Here is an 18,722-nt window from a genome sequence, read left to right on the forward strand (position 1 = left end):
TAATTCCACTTCTCCACTTGTCTGCTGTGTGGCGTTGGGCAAGTCAGTTGCCTCAGTTACCTAATCCATAAAATCTCAGTTAATACCATTGGTTGAGGGGCCAGTCATATCAATTGTGGCGCCACAAGCGCTGTGTGTGGTGCAGTCGATTAGTGGTATTTAGCGAGCACTTAATGTGTACAGAGCACTGTACTAAGCGCTTGGGTGAGTGTAATAGAACAGAGGTGGTAGATACATTTCCTGTCCACAATGAGCTTACATACTAGAGGAGGAGACAGACAGTAATATTAATGTGTGTCTGTATATATGAACACATATCTGTGGAACATCATTGCGCTACACAACTGATTTATAGCATATGTGTTTGTATTGACAGGGAATGTGTCTGTTTATTGTTGTATTGTACTCTCCCAAGTGTTTAGCACAGTGCTCTGCACACAGTAAGCGCTCAATAAATGTGGTTGAATATATACATACGTGTGTATGCAAACATGTGTGTGTGTATATACATGAGTATGAATATATGTAGGTATATATTTGTATGTATGTATACACACACATACACACACACACAATCTCCTCATGCGGGCATTCATTCATTCATTCAATCATATTGAGCGCTTACTGTGTGCAGAGCACTGGACTAAGCGCTTGGGAAGTCCAAGTTGGCAACATATAGAGATGGTCCCTACCCAACAGCGGGCTCACAGTCTAGAATGGGGAGACAGACAACAAAACAAAACATGCGGACTGGTGTCAGGTCGTCAGAACAAATAGAATTAAAGCTAAATGCACATCGTTAACAAAATAAATAGAATAGGAAATGTGTACAAGTAAAATGGAGTGATAAATCTGTACAAACATATATACTGGTGCTGTGGGGAGGGGAAGGAGGTAGGGTGGGGGGGATGGGGAGGGGGAGAGGAAAAAGAGGGCTCAGTCTGGGAAGGCCTCTTGGAGGAGGTGAGCTCTCAGTAGGGCTTTGAAGGGAGGAAGAGAGCTAGCCCTCTTGGAGGAGGTGAGCTCTCAGTAGGGCTTTGAAGGGAGGAAGACAGCTAGCCCTCTTGGAGGAGGTGAGCTCTCAGTAGGGCTTTGAAGGGAGAAAGAGAGGTAGCTTGGCAGATGTGTGGAAAAAAATATGGAATGCTTCACGAGTTTGCGTGTCATCATTGTGCTACATACCTCATTCATAGCAACAGGTGTTGCCAGAGGGCAGGGGAAGCTTAAGGCCGTCGTTAGTGTTTTCGGCCCCTCTCTGGGTCCTGGGCATAAGACCGGATAGCGTTCATGTGGCCGGCTGGACGAGGGCACTGCTGGCTGGCCCGGCCCCGCTCTCTCACTTCCCGAGCCTACCTTTGGAGGAGAGGAAGCCCTCTCCCTCCGTGCTGCAGAAGCCACCGTGAGGGTCGCGAAGCAGCCCGTCCTAGGGGAAAGAGCACAGGCCTGAGTGTCACGCGAGCGGGGGTCCTAAGCCCTGCCCCACCACTTGCCTGCTGTGGGCCTTTGGGCAAGTCACGTTACCTCTGGGCCTCAGTTTCCTCATCTGTAAAATGGGGATAAAATTCCGGCTCTCCCTCCCTCTTAGACTGGTCGCCCCAAGTCACATGGGGACTGGGTCCTATCTAATTATCTTGTATCTACCCCAAGGCTTAGTACAGTGCTTGGGACATAGTGAGCACTTGACAAATACCACTGTTATTTTTTATTGTTATGTCTTCGGGGACAGCTGGGTCTATTCGCCCCAGCTTGGGGCAGGACAGAGTCCCATTCCCGTCTCTTTCCTCCCCTGCCACAAACGGGTTTTGACAGGGAATTCCTTTCCTTCCTTCCTTCTGACTGATGGAGGGGGGAGCAGGTAGTAGAGAAGCAGCGTGGCTCAGTGGAAAGAGCCCGGGCAGAGGAGTCAGAGGTCATGGGTTCTAATCCCAGCTCCGCCGCTTGTCAGCTGTGGGACTTTGGGCAAATTAACTTAACTTCTCTGTGCCTCAGCTATCTCATCTGTAAAATGGGGATTAAGACTGTGAGCCCCGCGTGGGACAACCTGATCACCTTGTATCCACCCCGGTGCTTAGAACAGTGCTTTGCACATAGTAAGCGCTTAACAAATGCCATGATTATTATTATTATTGTGCACCTTATCGTCAAGAATCTTAAAATCCAACTGGGGAGACAGACACCAAAAAAAGTTACACAGAGGAGGATGGAGTAGAATACCAAGATATATATATATATGTAATATAATTATATATATAATCTATATTAAGATATATATGTAATATAATTATATATATTATATCTTGGTATTCTACTCCTTCCTCCTCTTTGTAACTTTTTTTGGTGTCTGTCTCCCCCATTAGATTTTAAGGTTCTTGACGATAAGGTGCATATATATATATGGTGATATGTATATATGTGGTGATATGTGTATATATGGTGAGATATATATATATATATGGTGATATATATATATGGTTATATATATATAGTGATATATATATATATATGGTGATATATTATATATATATATATATATATATATACTTTGGTTTAATTATACTCCACCACTTCCCCTATTTGTAATGTATTTTAATGTCTGTCTCCTCCACAGTCTACATTGGTAAGACTGTGAGCCCCCCCGTGGGACAACCTGATAACCTTGTAACCTCCCCAGCACTTAGAACAGTGCTTTGCACATAGTAAGCACTTAATAAATGCTATTATTATTATTATTATTATTATTATTATTATTATTATTGTGGGCGGGGATCACCTTTACCAACTGGTGCTTATTAGTATAGTGCTGGCCCCACAGAAAGTGCTCAGTAAATAAAGCAGCATGCCTAGTGGATAGAGCACAGGCTTGGGAGTCAGAAGGACCTTGGTTCTAATCCCTGCCCTGCCACTTGTCTGCTGTGTGACCTTGGGCAAGTCGCTTCACTTCTCTGGGCCTCAGTTCCCTCGTCTGTAAAATGGGGACTAAGACTGTGAGCCCCATGTGGGACAGGGACGGTGCCCAACATGATTAGCTTGTATCTTTGTACAGTGCATGGCACATAGTAGGTGCTTAAAAAATGCCATCAAAAAAGTCATTGGTTAACAAATATCACAATCATTAACTCCTGTATGGAGAGCTGAAACTTGGGAAACCAGAAGCAAGGAGGACAGGGTAAACCTTTCAAGAAAATGGTGTAACAAAGCATCAGACAATGCCACAGCGCTTAGAACAGTGCTTTGCACATAGTAAGCGCTTAACAAATGCTGTCATTATTATTATTATATCCCAGGGGAAAACTGGAGATCATTTGCTGGGAACAGACCCATGTGGCACTTTGCCGTCAAGAAGGGAGTGACTCTTTTTGAGCAAAACTTTATTTTTGGGCGGAGTATTTAAGTGCTCACTGTTTGCCAGACTGGGTTGTGTGCAGGGAATCTTGTGCTCTCCCAAGCGCTTAGTACAGTGCTCCACATACGGTAAGCGTTCAATAAGTACGATTGACCAACAGACTAGATACAAGATAATCAGGTTGGACACAGTCCCGTGCCCCACATGGGGCTCACAGTCTTAATCCCTCTGCCAATTGTCCGCTGTGTGACTTTGGGCAAGTCACTTCACTTCTCTGTGCCTCAGTTACCTCATCTATAAAATGGGGATTAAGACTGTGAGCCCCCCGTGGGACAACCTGATCACCTTGTATCCCCAGTGTTTAGGACAGTACTTTGCACATAGTAAGTGCTTAATAAATGCCATTATTATTATTATTAATCCCTATTTTACAGGTGAGGTAACTGAAACAGGGAAGTGAAGCCCAAGGTCAGACAGCAGACAAGTGATGGAGCTGGCATTAGAACCCTGGTCCTTCTAACCCTCAGGCCCGTGATAATAGTAATGATAATAATAATAATAATAATAATAATAATAATGATGGCATTTATTAAGCGCTTGCTATGTGCAAAGCACTGTTCTAAGTGCTGGGGTAGAGACAGGGTAATCAGGTTGTCTCACGTGGGGCTCAGACTTAATCCCCATTTTCCAGATGAGGTAACTGAGGCACAGAGAAGTTAAGTGACTTGCCCAAAGTCACACAGCTGACAAGTGGCGGAGCTGGGATGCACATCATTAACAAAATAAGTAGAAAATATGTCCAAGTAAAATAAATAGAGTAATAAATCTGTACAAACATATCTACAGTAAGTGCTCAATAAATACAATTGATTGATTGATGGGGCACGGGCCTGGGAGTCACAAGGTTTGCTGCCATTTGTCTGCTGCATTGGGATGTATATATATATATATATATATATATATACATATATATGTATATATGTTTGTACATATTTATTACTCTATTTTACTTGTACCTATCTATTCTATTTATTTTATTTTTTTAGTGTGTTTGGTTTTGCTCTCTGTCTCCCCTTTCTAGACTGTGAGCCCACTGTTGGGCAGGGACTGTCTCTATATGTTGCCAGCTTGTACTTCCCAAGCGCTTAGTACAGTGCTCTGCACACAGTAGGCGCTCAGTAAATACAATTGATTGATGATTGATTGATTTTTGGGGCACGGGCCTGGGAGTCACAAGATTTGCTGCCATTTGTCTGCTGCATGGGGATGTGTGTATATATATATATATATATATATATATATATATATATATACATATATATGTGTGTGTGTGTGTGTGTGTGTGTACATACATGCATATACATATATATACATATATATATGTATATATGTTTGTACATATTTATTACTCTATTTTACTTGTACCTATCTATTCTATTTAGGTTTTGTTCTCTGTCTCCCCCTTCTAGACTGTGAGCCCACTGTTGGGTAGGGACTGTCTCTATATGTTGCCAGCTTGTACTTCCCAAACGCTTAGTACAGTGCTCTGCACACAGTAAGTGCTCAATAAATGCAATTGATTGATTGATTGATTGATTGATGGGGCACGGGCCTGGGAGTCAGAAGGTTTGCTGCCTTTTGTCTGCTGCATGGGGTGGGAGCACGGGCCTGGGAGTCACAAGGTTTGCTGCCATTTGTCTGCTGCATGGGGATGTATATATACATACATACTTATACATATATATACATATATATGTATATATGTTTGTACATATTTATTACTCTATTTATTTTACTTGTACCTATCTATTCTATTTATTTTATTTTGTTAGTATGTTTGGTTTTGTTCTGTGTCTCCCCTTTCTAGACTGTGAGCCCACTGTTGGGCAGGGACTGTCTCTATATGTTGCCATATAGACTGTCTCTATATGTCTCTCTCTCCACTTCAATCCATACTTCATGCTGCTGGCCGGATTATCTTTGTCCAGAAACGCTCTGGACATATTACTCCCCTCCTCAAAAACCTCCAATGGCTACCGATCAATCTGCGCATCAGGCAGAAACTCCTCATCCTGGGCTTCAAGGCTGTCCATCCCCTGGCCCCCTCCTACCTCACCTCCCTTCTCTCCTTCTACTGCCCAGCCCGCACCCTCCGCTCCTCCACCACTAATCTCCTCACTGTCCCTCGCTCTCGCCTGTCCCGCCATCGACCCCTGGCCCACGTCATCCCCCGGGCCTGAAATGCCCTCCCTCTGCCCATCCGCCAAGCTAGCTCTCTTCCTCCCTTCAAGGCCCTGCTGAGAGCTCACCTCCTCCAGGAGGCCTTCCCAGACTGAGCCCCTTCTTTCCTCTCCCCCTCGTCCCCCTCTCCATCCCCCCGTCTTACCTCCTTCCCTTCCCCACAGCACCTGTATATATGTATATATGGTTGTACATATTTATTACTCTATTTATTTATTTATTTATTTATTTTACTTGTACATTTCTATCCTACTTATTTTATTTTGTTGGTATGTTTGGTTCTGTTCTCTGTCTCCCCCTTTTAGACTGTGAGCCCACTGCTGGGTAGGGACTGTCTCTATGTGATGCCAATTTGTACTTCCCAAGCGCTTAGTACAGTGCTCTGCACATAGTAAGCGCTCAATAAATACGATTGATTGATTGATTGATTGATTGCCAGCTTGTACTTCCCAAGCGCTTGGTACAGTGCTCTGCACACAGTAAGTGCTCAATAAATACAATTGATTGATGATTGATTGATTTTTGGGGCACGGGCCTGGGAGTCACAAGGTTTGCTGCCATTTGTCTGCTGCATGGGGATGTGTATATATATATATACATATATATATACATATATATATGTGTGTGTGTGTGTGTACATACATGCATATACATATGTATACATATATGTGTATATATGTTTGTACATATTTATTACTCTATTTTACTTGTACCTATCTATTCTATTTATTTTATTTTGTTAGTATGTTTGGTTTTGTTCTCTGTCTCCCCCTTCTAGACTGTGAGCCCACTGTTGGGTAGGGACTGTCTCTATATGTTGCCAGCTTGTACTTCCCAAGCGCTTAGTACAGTGCTCTGCACACAGTAAGTGCTCAATAAATACAATTGATTGATTGATTGATGGGGCACGGGCCTGGGAGTCAGAAGGTTTGCTGCCTTTTGTCTGCTGCATGGGGTGGGAGCACGGGCCTGGGAGTCACAAGGTTTGCTGCCATTTGTCTGCTGCATGGGGATGTATATATACATACATACTTATACATATATATATATATATATACATATATATGTAGATATGTTTGTACATATTTATTACTCTATTTATTTTACTTGTACCTATCTATTCTATTTATTTTATTTTGTTAGTATGTTTGGTTTTGTTCTGTGTCTCCCCTTTCTAGACTGTGAGCCCACTGTTGGGCAGGGACTGTCTCTATATGTTGCCAGCTTGTACTTCCCAAGCGCTTGGTACAGTGCTCTGCACACAGTAAGCGCTCAATAAATACAATTGATTGATTGATTGATATCTACAGGTGCTGTGGGGAGGGGACAGGTGCTGTGGGGAGGGGGACGACAACAGGGGAACAGGTGGGGGATTCATTCATTCAATCGTATTTATTCATTCATTCAATCCGTATTTATTGAGCGCTTACTGTGTGCCGAGCACTGTACTAAGCGCTTGGGAAGTACAAGTTGGCAACATAGAGAGACGGTCCCTACCCGACAGTGGGCACACAGTCTAGAAGGGGAAGACAGAAAACAAAACCAAACATATTAACAAAATAAAATAAATAGTAATAGTAATTTTGGTATTGGTATTTGTGATCTGTCTGCTAGGCCACACTGCTTCTCAAAACTTCATAAAGAGCAAGAGACGAGGTGGCGAAAATGAAAACAGTGTCAGGCAGTAAAAATATTAAGCATAACACCCCAGTAAGGGACAGCCTTTTGGAGTGCTCAATATAGTGGGGATTGTGGAGTCCACTTTGGCCTTTTCAGCCATGCGTGCGCTCGTAGGAGAACCTCATCAGTGATGTCTTCTTCAAGTATGAAAACTAACTGAATAGGCAGCATCTCAACTCTGAAGTATGTTTTAAGGGATTCAGGTTGGAGTCTTTTAGTCTGAAAAACTTTTAGCTATTCACGGTTGAATGCTTCTGAGATGCAACATAGCCTAGTGGATAGAGCAGGGCCCTGGGAGTCATAAGGTCGTGGCTCTTCCACGTGTCTGCTGTGTGACCTTGTGCAAGTCATTTCACTTCTCTGTGCTTCAGTTACCTCATCTGTAAAATGGGGATTAATCAATCAATCAATCGTATTGAGCGCTTACTGTGTGCAGAGCACTGTACTAAGCGCTTGGGAAGTACAAGTTGGCAACATATAGAGACAGTCCCTACCCAACAGTGGGCTCACAGTCTAAAAGGGGGAGACAGAGAACAAAACCAAACATACTAACAAAATAAAATAAATAGAATAGATATGTACAAGTAAAATAAATAAATAAATAGAGTAATAAATATGTACAAACATATATACATATATACAGAATTAAGACTGTGAGCCCCATGTGGGACAGAGACAATGTCCAACCTTATTAACTTGTATGTACCCCAGTGCTTAGAACAGTGCTTGCCACATAATAAGTGCTTAACAAGTAACACATTTATTATTATTTTGGCCCCAGGCCGGTGGCTGTTTTTTCATTTTCCTCACTCTAATTTTCCTGGAAGCGATCTTCCAGTCAGCTCTTGCTTACTCTTGGATTTCAGCTTGCCTTTCAGTGCTGAAAGGTATATATATCCCTAGATTAGATTTTGGACATTTCTGCAATAATTAAATGGTGGGTGAGATGAACTTCAAATATTCTACATTAGATTTAGCCGTGGAAGCAGAATCCAGCTGAGAAATCTTATCCCCGACCTTGGGGATGACAAGCTTCAGGTCAGTTTCTAGCCATAAGCAATTTGTGAAATTGAAAGGCAAGAACAAACTGGGAAAATAATAACAGCGGTGTTCGTTAAGCGCTTACTATGTGCCAAGCAGTGTTCTAAGCGCTGAGCAGTGTTCTAAGTGCTGTCCAAGGTCAGAAGGAGGCGATTCTGTTTTCAAGGTTGGCAAGCCAAGACCGTCGGTGTCCAAATGTGCTTAGGATACAGGTGGTTTATCGGGCATGTTTTAAAACAAACCCTTTTTTGCCAAGCCCAGTTATTGCAACAGATTCCTCTTTCTTAGTCCTCCCAGGACAGAAGAGCAGGGAGAGAAGTCAGTGCCACTGTATGGGTTTAATCAGGCTGATTAGGTGGCTGGCAGCCTGTTTGAGCCCCAAGCCTTATGAGGATTTGGAATGAGGGGCAGTTGAATGGATAATGACCGTGTGGTAAACTTCGCTGGCTTCAGCGATGAGGAACTGGGATGAAAGAGATGGCTGAAAGCACTGGCCCTTTCCAGTGTGACTTATGGGGAAAGAGCACAGACGTGGAAGTCTGAAGATCCGAGTTCTACTTTTGTTTCTGCCACTGGCCTGCTGTGTGACTTTGGGCAAGGCACTTTAACCTCTCTGTAGAGATTCAATACCCATTCTCTCTCCCTCTTAGACGTATTTACTGAGCGCTTACTGGGTGCAGAGCATTGTATTAAGCTCTTGGGAGAGCACGATGCAGCAATAAGTAGACACATTCCCTGTAAGTAAGGGACCGTGACTGATGTGATGATGTGGAATTTATTCCTGAGCTTTACACGGTCCCGTGGTACCTAGTGACCATTTGGGAAACGGTGTGGCTTAGTGGATAGAACATTGACCTAGGAATCAAGGGGACCTGGGTTTCAGTCCCAGTTCTGCCACACGTCTGCTCTGTGACCTTGGTTAAGTCACTTACCTTTTCTGGGCCTCAGTTCCCTCATCTGTAAAATAGGGATTAAGACTGTGAGCCCCAAATGGGACAGGGATTGGGTCCAACCTGATTAACTCATATCCACCCCCGTGCTTAGAACAGTGCTTGGCACATAGTCAGTGCTTAACAAATACCATCATCGTCATTGTTATTCATTTAACGAGTGTCATCGTGATGGTTATCATTCTTTTTTTCCAGAGCCCGTATTTTGGTACTACGTGAAAGAGGTATTGAATAAGCATGAACTGCAGCGCTTCCATTCCCTGAGGAACATAAGCACCGACGTGGGGAGAGGCCGAGCGTGGCTGCGCTGTGCTCTCAACGAGCACTCCCTGGAACGCTACGTCCACATGGTGCTGGCCGATAAAACCAGACTGAGGTAACACACGCCCGTGAGTTTGGACCCACTCGCCTCCCTCCCACACTTCGGGCACTTCGTCGTGTTGTGCATCTCCTCCCCATTGCCCCCGGCCGGCCTCTCTGAGGGCATTCGAGCGATCCTAAGGAGTAGCCCCCTCCTCCTCTCAGTGGAGATCATTTTATTTAGACTATGAGCCCACTGTTGGGTAGGGACTGTCTCTATATGTTGCCAGTTTGTACTTCCCAAGCACTTAGTACAGTGCTCTGCACATAGTAAGCGCTCAATAAATACGATTGATGATTGATGATTTAGAAAACTGTGGTGGGCAGAGGATGGGGCTTGGGAGTCTGGAGCTCCAGATCCACCTCTAGGTCTTCCCGGACTAAGCCCTCCTTTTATCTTCTCCCATGCCCTTCTGCTTCACCCTGGCTTTTTCCCTTTATTCACCCCCCCCCCCCCTCCCAGCCTCACAGCATTTATGTGTATATCTGTAATATAATATTTATTTATGTTAATGTCTGCCTCCCCCTCTAGATTGTAAACTCATTTTGTGGGCAGGGATTGTGTCTGTTTGTTGTTATAATGTACTCTCCCAAGCACTGAGTACAGTTATGTGCAGGCAGTAAGCGCTCTGTAAATGTGATCGACTGACTGCTGTGTGACTTTGGGCAACTTCTTTAACTTCTCCGGGCTTCAGTGTCCCCATCTGTTCAAGGGGGATAAAATCCCTCTCTGTCAGACTGTCAGCCCCCTGGGAAACTGGGGCAGGTCTGATGATCTTGGGACAGGTCTAATGGTCTTGTAACTGGCGTCGCCTAGTAGATTGGAGCATGGGCCTGGAAGTTGGAATGGCCTGATCCCGGTTCCGCCTCTTTTCTACTGTGGGACTTTGGGCAAGTCATTTCACTCCTCTTTGCCTCGGTTACCTCATCTGCAATCCGGGGATTAAGATCGTGAGCCCCATGTGGTACATGGACTGTGTCCAACCTGATTAGCTTGGATCTACCCCAATGCTTAATACAGTATCTGGCACATGTAAGCACTTAACAAATACCATTAGTAAAAACAAAAACACCCCTCAAATCCCTTTGTTTTATCCAGAGCTTGATACATAGTAGCGCTTAATATATGCCATCACTATTGTTTTGAGGTAATTTTACTCTGAACTACCCTGCCAGGACACTCTTTTAAATACTTTAGTAGTATTTATAGAACACCTACCTTGTGGGCAGCTCCATACTATGCCCCAGGGAGAGTACAATAGAGCCAGGAAACGCAGTTCCTGCTCTGGAGAAGTTTACAACGTAGCAGGGGAGACAAAAACAAAATCAATTCTGGGTAGAAGGAAGAAGAGAATGGAAAGACGGATATGTGGGTGAGCATGTGCTTAAATAGAAAAGTGTGTACATTGACATGAATAGGAAGGCTTCTTTTTAATTGTTGATTATTTTGGAATGCAGTCCTCACGGTCTGCCTTTCCTAATAATGCTGGGCTCATTGTAGCTGTTCTTCTCGCTGATCATTTGGCTCCTCTTCTGCCTCCCACCTCCTAACTGAGGGTATTCCTCCAGGTTCAGTTCTGGGTCCCCTTCTATTCTCCATCTACACCCTCTTCCACGGAGAGCTCATTTGCTCCCATGGCTTCAACTACCACCTCTGTGCGGATGATCCCTAAATCTACATCTCCAGCCCTGATCTCTCTCCCTCTCTGCAGTCACGCTTCTCCTCCTGCCTTCAAGACATCTCTACTTGGATGCCCTGCCATCACCTCAAACATAACAGGTCCAAAACAGAACTCCTTATCTTCCCACTCAAATCCTGTCCTCCCCTTGACTTTCCCATCACTGTAGATGGTACCACCATCCTTCCCATCTCACAAGCCTGTATCTTTGCATTATCCTTGACTCCTCTCCCTCATTCCACCCTCCTAATCAATCTATCATTAAATCCTATTGTTCCACCCTTCACAGCATCACTAAAATTCACCTTTCCTCTCCATTCAAGCTGCTGCCACATTAATCCAAGCACTTATCCTATCCTGCCTTGATTACCATATCAACCTCTTTGCTGACCTCCCTGCCTCCTGTCTCTCCCCACTCCAGTCCATACTTTACTCTGCTCTGTTCCCCCAGATCATTTTTTCCACAAAAACGTTCAGGACGTGTCTCCCCAATCCTCAAGAACCTGCAGTGGTTGCCCATCCACCTCCTCATCAAACCGAAGCTCCTTATCGTTGGCTTTAAAACACTCAATCACTTTGCCCCTTCTAACCTCAGCCATTACTCTCCTACTACAGCCCAGCCCTCACACTTTGGTCCTCAAATGCCAACCTACTCACTGTACCACGATCTCGTCTGTCTCTCTGCCAACCTCTCACCCACATCCTGCCTCTGGCCTGGAATGCTCTCCCTCCTCCTGACTGACAGATATCTGACTCTCCCACCTCTTCAAAGCCATATTGAAGGCACATCTACAAGAGGCCTTCCTTGACTAAGCCCTCGTTTTCTCATCTTCCACTCCCTTTTGCGTCACCCCGACTTGCTCCCTTTATTCATCATACCCTGCCGGGCCCACAGCACTTACGTACAGATCTGTAATTTATTTATTTATATGAATGTCCGTCTTCCCCTCTAGACTCTAAGATCATCCTGGGCAGGGAATGTGTCTGTTAAATTATTGTGTTGTACTCTCCCAAGCGCTTAGTTCAGTGCTCTGCATAGAGTGAGCGCTCAATAAATGCGATTGATTTGGCAATCTGAGAGCTTGCATAGGTTATTGGAAGCAGTTTTAAAGTTTCTGTCTTTGATCACCACCCTAGATTCTTAAAACTGGTAAAGTCCTTATAAAGGTCAATTAGGTCTCCACACCACACACTCTCCACACACTTCCCCCGCATCCCTCCACCTAAAACCAGACCCGAATGATGAGTGAGAATTGATCCTGTTTAAAAACTCCTGAAGAGAAGATTTCAGAGCCCTCCCTAGGCACCATTGTAATTTTGAACAAACTTCCCCATCCAACAGTTCTTCCTTATGTCTAGCATAAATCCTTCAAGTTGCAGTTTAAATTTTTTGAAGTCTAATCTCAGTGGAGGCAGGGCACAACCAGTCAGCTTTCTTTGTGAAATGTCCTTCCCCGGGTAGAAGGCTGTTACTAAATCACCCTTCGGTTTTCCCTTTTTCTAGGTTGAATAATCTCTTCTCCTTTACCCTTCAAAGTAGCTTATATTTTCCTTGTTTTTTTTCTGTTCTCCATTCTGGATCTCAGAATCAAGCCTAGCACTCTAAATGAGGGACTGATTTATACTGAGTGAAATGGGAAAAAAATATCTCATGGTTCACGCATGTAATTAGCTCATTTCCTCCCACTTGGATTCTCTTGGCTCTTTTTGATTTCTCTGTGTCGTCAGAGGAGAAGTGAGTGGTTCTCTTCCCGTGCTCCCATTTCTGGCCCTCTGAGTGGATTGTTCACATTCCAGTAATCCCGAGAACCGCACCTCGGCATGACTGCATCTTCTTTCTTCCAGCCCTTAATGTGCAGGCTGGGCCAGGGTGTTTGCTCCCCGTTTGTCCTCTCCCCTGGGAAAAAGGGCAACCTCAACCTGCAGTCCTGGTCCTTCACTGATATGAATATTTCATGCTCCTTCTGGAAGTTTGAATTCCTCCTCCCTACCCACCTGAATGCAGTGAATCTGCTCTCCAACTGCCTTACTTAATTCTAATGTTACACCTGATTAGTTTCCGGAGCCCTTTCTTATAACGTGGCATTTTGATTCTGAAAATATCCCTTTCTAGACTGTAAGCTCATTGTGGGCAGGGAACATGTTTACCAACTGTTATATTGGTCTGTTTTACTCTCCCACGTGCTTAGGACAGTGCTCTGCACACAGTAAGCTCTCAGTAAATACAGTTGAAAGAATACGGTTTTAATGAGTTACGTTATGGATTGCTTGGAAATCATTCCCTTTGGCTAATTTGCCCGAGTGTATCTTGCTGTTGATTCAAGCTCAATTTAGGCTGCCTAATGTGTGTAGCAACTTATAAGGATTTTCTTGTTTTTTCTAATTTGCAGCAACTTTTATGAAGACTGGTCTTTTGTGATGGATGAAGAGCGGGCTAGCATGCTTCCTACAATGGCAGCGGGTAATCCTTGAAACGAGATTATGACTGCTGTTCACATAGGAAAGGCCATTAGCTTTAACAAAGTCTGGAGTGAAAGAAAGGGGAGATCCTACCATTCACTTTTTCGGTGTCATGAAGGTTATTTGTTTCTAAGTTTCCTTAAACCAGAACTCAGTTAAGGAGGGTGAGCTCAAATTACCCATAATCAAATCTGCTCATTTCTTTTCTTTAATGCAAATGACAATTATTTTCGGTACGAAGAGGCATCCACTGTGAGAATTTTTTTTCCAAAGATGAAAAATAAATGCATTTGGGGAAAAGATGAGTATAAAATAAATCCCATGTTGTGTTCTTGTAGAATGAGCCAAATTGAATAATAATGGTAATTATGGTACTTGTTAAGCACTTATTGTGGGCCAAGCACTGTTCCAAGCCCTGGGGAAGATACAGGTTAATCAGGTTGGACACAGTCCCTGACCCACATGGGGCTTATACTCTTAATCCCCACTTTATAGGTGAGGTAACTGAGGCCCAGAGAAGTGAAGTGACTTGCCCAAGGTCACACAGCAGACATGTGGCAGAGGCACCTGCTCCATCCACTAAGCCACACTACTTCTCATAAAGCAGGGTGACTGCTGGGCTCATAAAGCATAAATTTGATAAAAGAAAGGGTTTGGGGTGTTCATCCCTTGGATTTAGATGGGAACAGGAGATCGGGAATGAATAGCACGGAGGTTTCTCTTTGTGTAGGACTGAACTCCATCCTTTTTGCGATCAACATCGACAACAAGGATTTAAACGGGCAGAGCAAATGCACTCCAACCGTGTCAGACCTGTTAAAGGAGTCGACCCAGAACGTGACGTCCCTGTTCAAAGAGTCCACCCACGGCGTGAGCAGCCTCCTCCGGGAGATCACCGCGGCCTCGGCCGTGTCCATCCTCATCAAGTCGGACCAGGACTCGGATCCGCTGCCGGTGGTGTCCAAGGGCGTCGGCATTGGTGAGTGTCTCAGGGAGGGTGGGCTACTGATACTGGATTGAGAAGCGGCGTGGCTCAGTGGGAAGATCACGGGCTTTGGAGTCAGGGGTCAGGGGTTCAAATCCCGGCTCTGCCAGTTGTCGGCTGTGTGACTTTGGGCAAGTCACTTCACTTCTCTGGGCCTCAGTTACCTCATCTGTAAAATAGGTATTAAGACTGTGAGCCTCCCGTGGGACAACCTGATCTCCTTATATAACCTCTCCAGTGCTTAGAACAGTGCTTTGCACATAGTAAGCGCTTAAAATGCCATTATTATTATTATTATCAAGAAAGGGAAACAAGAGGTTGGAGATAAAAAACACAACAACAACATCCTTTTACTCAGCAAAGCAGGTGAGTATTTTTTTAAACCATCAAAAAAGGGTTAAGCCACAAAAAGCAGCATAGCTTCACGGATCGATTATGGGCCTGGGAGTTGGAGGGACCTGGGTTCTAATCCCAGCTCCACTTGTCTGCTGTGTACCTTGGACGAGTCACTTTAGTTCTTTGGGCCTCAGTTACCACCTCCGGAAAGTGGGGATTAAGACCATGAGTCTCATGTAGGACAGGGACTCTGTCCAACCTGATGAACCTTTATCTACCCCAGGGCTTAGCCCAGTGCCTGGCACGTAGTGAGCGCTTCTCAAATGCCATTAAAAAAGCAAAAAACAAAACAGAAAAGTACCCCAGGATATGCCATGCTCAAGAGGGCGGGTAAGCTAGTTTAGCCTGGGGGGGTCCATTTCCAAAATGTAGAATGGAAAAGCAACAGGAAGGGAAGTGGAGACAGCCTATATGTGATGTCAGGGGGTCCTTGCTAACTTTGTTGGTTTGCAGCATGATCTCAGGGTGGCCCAAGGGGTCTGGGGGCCATATAACTCATCCTCTAAGACTGTAAGCTTGCTGGGAGCAGGGAAAGTGTCTGCCAACTCTGTTGATTTGTACTCTTCCAAGCATTTGGTATAGTGCTCTGCACACAGTATGTGTTCAGTAAATACCATTCACAGGTGTTGGTCAGTTAGTGAATCGTATTTACTGAGCACTTACTGTGTGCCAGTGTGGTCTTTGGAAGGCCAACTGACTCGACTTAACGTGAGCATATTTTGGACACGTCGTCACGACTAATGCTAGGAAAAGTGCAGCGAAAACGTGGAAGAGGCAGACCAACAGCCTGATGGATAGAAACCATAACAACGATAACAGAAGAACCATTAGCACGGTTACAGATTATGGCAGAAGATAGGACGTTCTGGAGAAAATACATCCATGGAACCGCTTCGAGTCGGAAAAAACTCGACAGCATTTGATGATGATAGTAATGCTGTGTGCACAGCACTGTACTAAGCGCTTGGGAGAGTACAGTGTAACAGTGTAACAGACAAATTCCCTGCCCACAATGAGCTTACAGTCTAGAGGGGAAGACAGATGCACACAGTAAGCGCTCAATAAATAAGATTGAATGAATGAATTGAGCCCACTGTTGGGTCGGTACCGTCTCTATATGTTGCCAACTTGTACTTCCCAAGTGCTTACGAATGAATGAATGGCAGATGTTAATATAAATAAATCAATGGCTCAGCCGAAAGAGCCCGGGCTTTGGAGTCAGAGGACATGGGTTCGAATCCCTGCTCTGCCAATTGTCAGCTGTGTGACTTAGGGCAAGTTATTTAACTTCTCGGGGCCTCAGTTCCCTCATCTGTAAAATGGGGATGAAGACTGTGAGCCCCATGTGGGACAACCTGATCACCTTGTAACCTCCCCAGAGCTTAGAACAGTGCTTTGCACATAGTAAGCGCTTAATAAATGCCATTATTATTATTACTAGAGATTTAGAGATATACAGATACGGTCTCTCGGAAGGAGCTGCAGCCTTTATTGAAGGATTGCTGTTGCTTCCAGGACCTGGCCGCTTCTCCTGAGCCCTTCCTTCCCCCATCAACACGGTGGCCTGAGGAGTGGAAGAGAGCAGCAGGACCTGGGTTTTTTAAGTGGCAGTGGCGGTCGGAGGTCTTGACTCTCTGAGGGTCCTTTCTTCACAGCTTTTGTGTTAGCTTGCCACCATCACAGGCCTGTGCTAACACCCAAGCAACACTGGAAAGAGCAGGCTGGCTCCGCCAAAGCTACACCCTCCCCCTGCCCCAGCCTTATTCGCATCCCCCTCTTGGCTCCACGCTCAAAAATGAAAAGTCGGCACTCCTTGGGTGAAGGCAGGTGAAATAGAAAGCAGAACAACACTTGATGTGGGCATTTGGCCTGGGCCACAGGCCGGCTCGAGGGACCTGTAATGACAATAATAATTATGGTGTTTGTTAAGCATCTGCTATGTGGCCAACAGTGCACTAAGCGCTGGAATGGGTACAAGATAATCAGGTCGCACACGAGGCTCACATTGGAAGTAGGAGGGAGCACAGGTATTAAATCCTGCTGCAGATGAGGGAACTGAGGCACAGAGAAGTGAGGTGACTTGCCCAAGTTCCCTCAGCAGGTAAGTGGCAGAGCCGGGATTAGTAGCAAGGTCCTTGGATTCCCAGCCCCGGGCTCTTTCCGTTAGCCCATGCTGCTTCCCTTCCCGGACCACCTCTTTGTACCCTGCTACTAGTTTTAGGACCTTATTCCCGGCACCCTAGGATTGGAAAGGTAGTTGTAGATTGGTATCCTGGTAGAAAACTAACTGCTTTGCTTCATTATTTTTTTTTTAGCAGTTAGGGTTTTGGTCAAAGAGGCAGGTCATCAGAGCAAGGTTATCTGCTCTAGACTGTAAGCTCGTTGTGGGCAGGGACCCTGTCGACTAACTCTCTTATACTGTACTCTCCCAAGTGCTTAGTACAGCCCTCAGTGAGCGCTCAGTAAATACAGGTGATTTAAGTATGATTAATTTAACCCAGCTTCTGGTTTGCAGTAACTCTGTAGCTCATGCCTGACTTCTGAATGGGATCCTTTAATTCCTCTGCTAATGTTTTTGCATATCCTGGGACATCTTCTCTCTTCCTGTTCTTTGTGGGTTTTTAATTAGGCCTCTTGGAGGGCATTTTACGCTTGGACTTCCCATACCTCTTTTCGCCCCCCCACCCCTTGGTTGACAAGGGAGATTATTTAATTTCCTTACCCGAAGCATTTTAACAACAGCTTAGAAACCCATCAATCAGTGGTATTTATTGAGCACTTACTCCGTGCAGAGTAATAATAATAATAATTTGGATAATAATAATGATAATGATGGAATTTATTAAGCGCTTACTATGTGCAAGCGCTGGGGAGGTTACAAGGTGATCAGGTTGTCCCACGAGGGGCTCACAGTCTTAATCTCCATTTTACAGATGAGGTAACTGAGGCACAGAGAAGTTAAGTGACTAGCCCAGAGTCACACAGCTGACAGCGGCAGAGCAGGGATTTGAACCCATGACCTCTGACTCCAAAGCCTGTGCTCTTTCCACTGAGCCACGCTGCTTCTCTAAGTACTGTACTAAGTGCTTGGGAGAGCACCACAACACAGCAGAGTTGGTAGATTTGATCCCTGCCCACAAAGAGTTTACAGTCTGTAGGGGAGGCAGGCATTAAAATCAATTACAGATAGGGGAAATAGAGAGGATAAGGACATCCTCTTTTCTTTTAGACTGTGAGCCCACTGTTGGGTAGGGACTGTCTGTATATGTTGCCAACTTGTACTTCCCAAGCGCTTAGTACAGTGCTCTGCACACAGTAAGCACTCAATAAATACGGCTGATTGATAAAGGACATGTCCACAAGTATTGTGGGACTGAGGGTGTTGTGAAAATCAAGTGCTTGGAAAGGGGGATGACTGTCAAGTGCTTAGGAGCTACAGATAGAAGCAGCATGCTCTAATGGATAGAGCACAGGTCTGGGCATCAGAAGGACCTGGTTTCTAATCCTGGCTCCACCACTTAATAGTAATAATAATAATAATAATAATGGTATTTGTAAAGTGTTTACTATGTGCCGGGCGCTGTACT

At 44.8% G+C, this 18,722-nt stretch overlaps 1 protein-coding gene across 1 annotated transcript in view; it reads left to right on the top strand.

The window, feature by feature from the left end:
- SNX29 (sorting nexin 29) overlaps positions 1–18,722 on the top strand; it is a 557,276-nt gene that overhangs the window by 46,824 nt on the left and 491,730 nt on the right. The window contains exons 6-8 of the mRNA XM_038762809.1: positions 9,451–9,631; positions 13,685–13,755; positions 14,485–14,733. Coding sequence (XP_038618737.1) covers positions 9,451–9,631; positions 13,685–13,755; positions 14,485–14,733 — 501 coding nt within the window. The remainder of the gene's footprint in view (positions 1–9,450; positions 9,632–13,684; positions 13,756–14,484; positions 14,734–18,722) is intronic.

This window comes from Tachyglossus aculeatus, chromosome 21 (genome assembly GCF_015852505.1).
Source record: "Tachyglossus aculeatus isolate mTacAcu1 chromosome 21, mTacAcu1.pri, whole genome shotgun sequence".
NCBI lineage: Eukaryota > Metazoa > Chordata > Mammalia > Monotremata > Tachyglossidae > Tachyglossus > Tachyglossus aculeatus.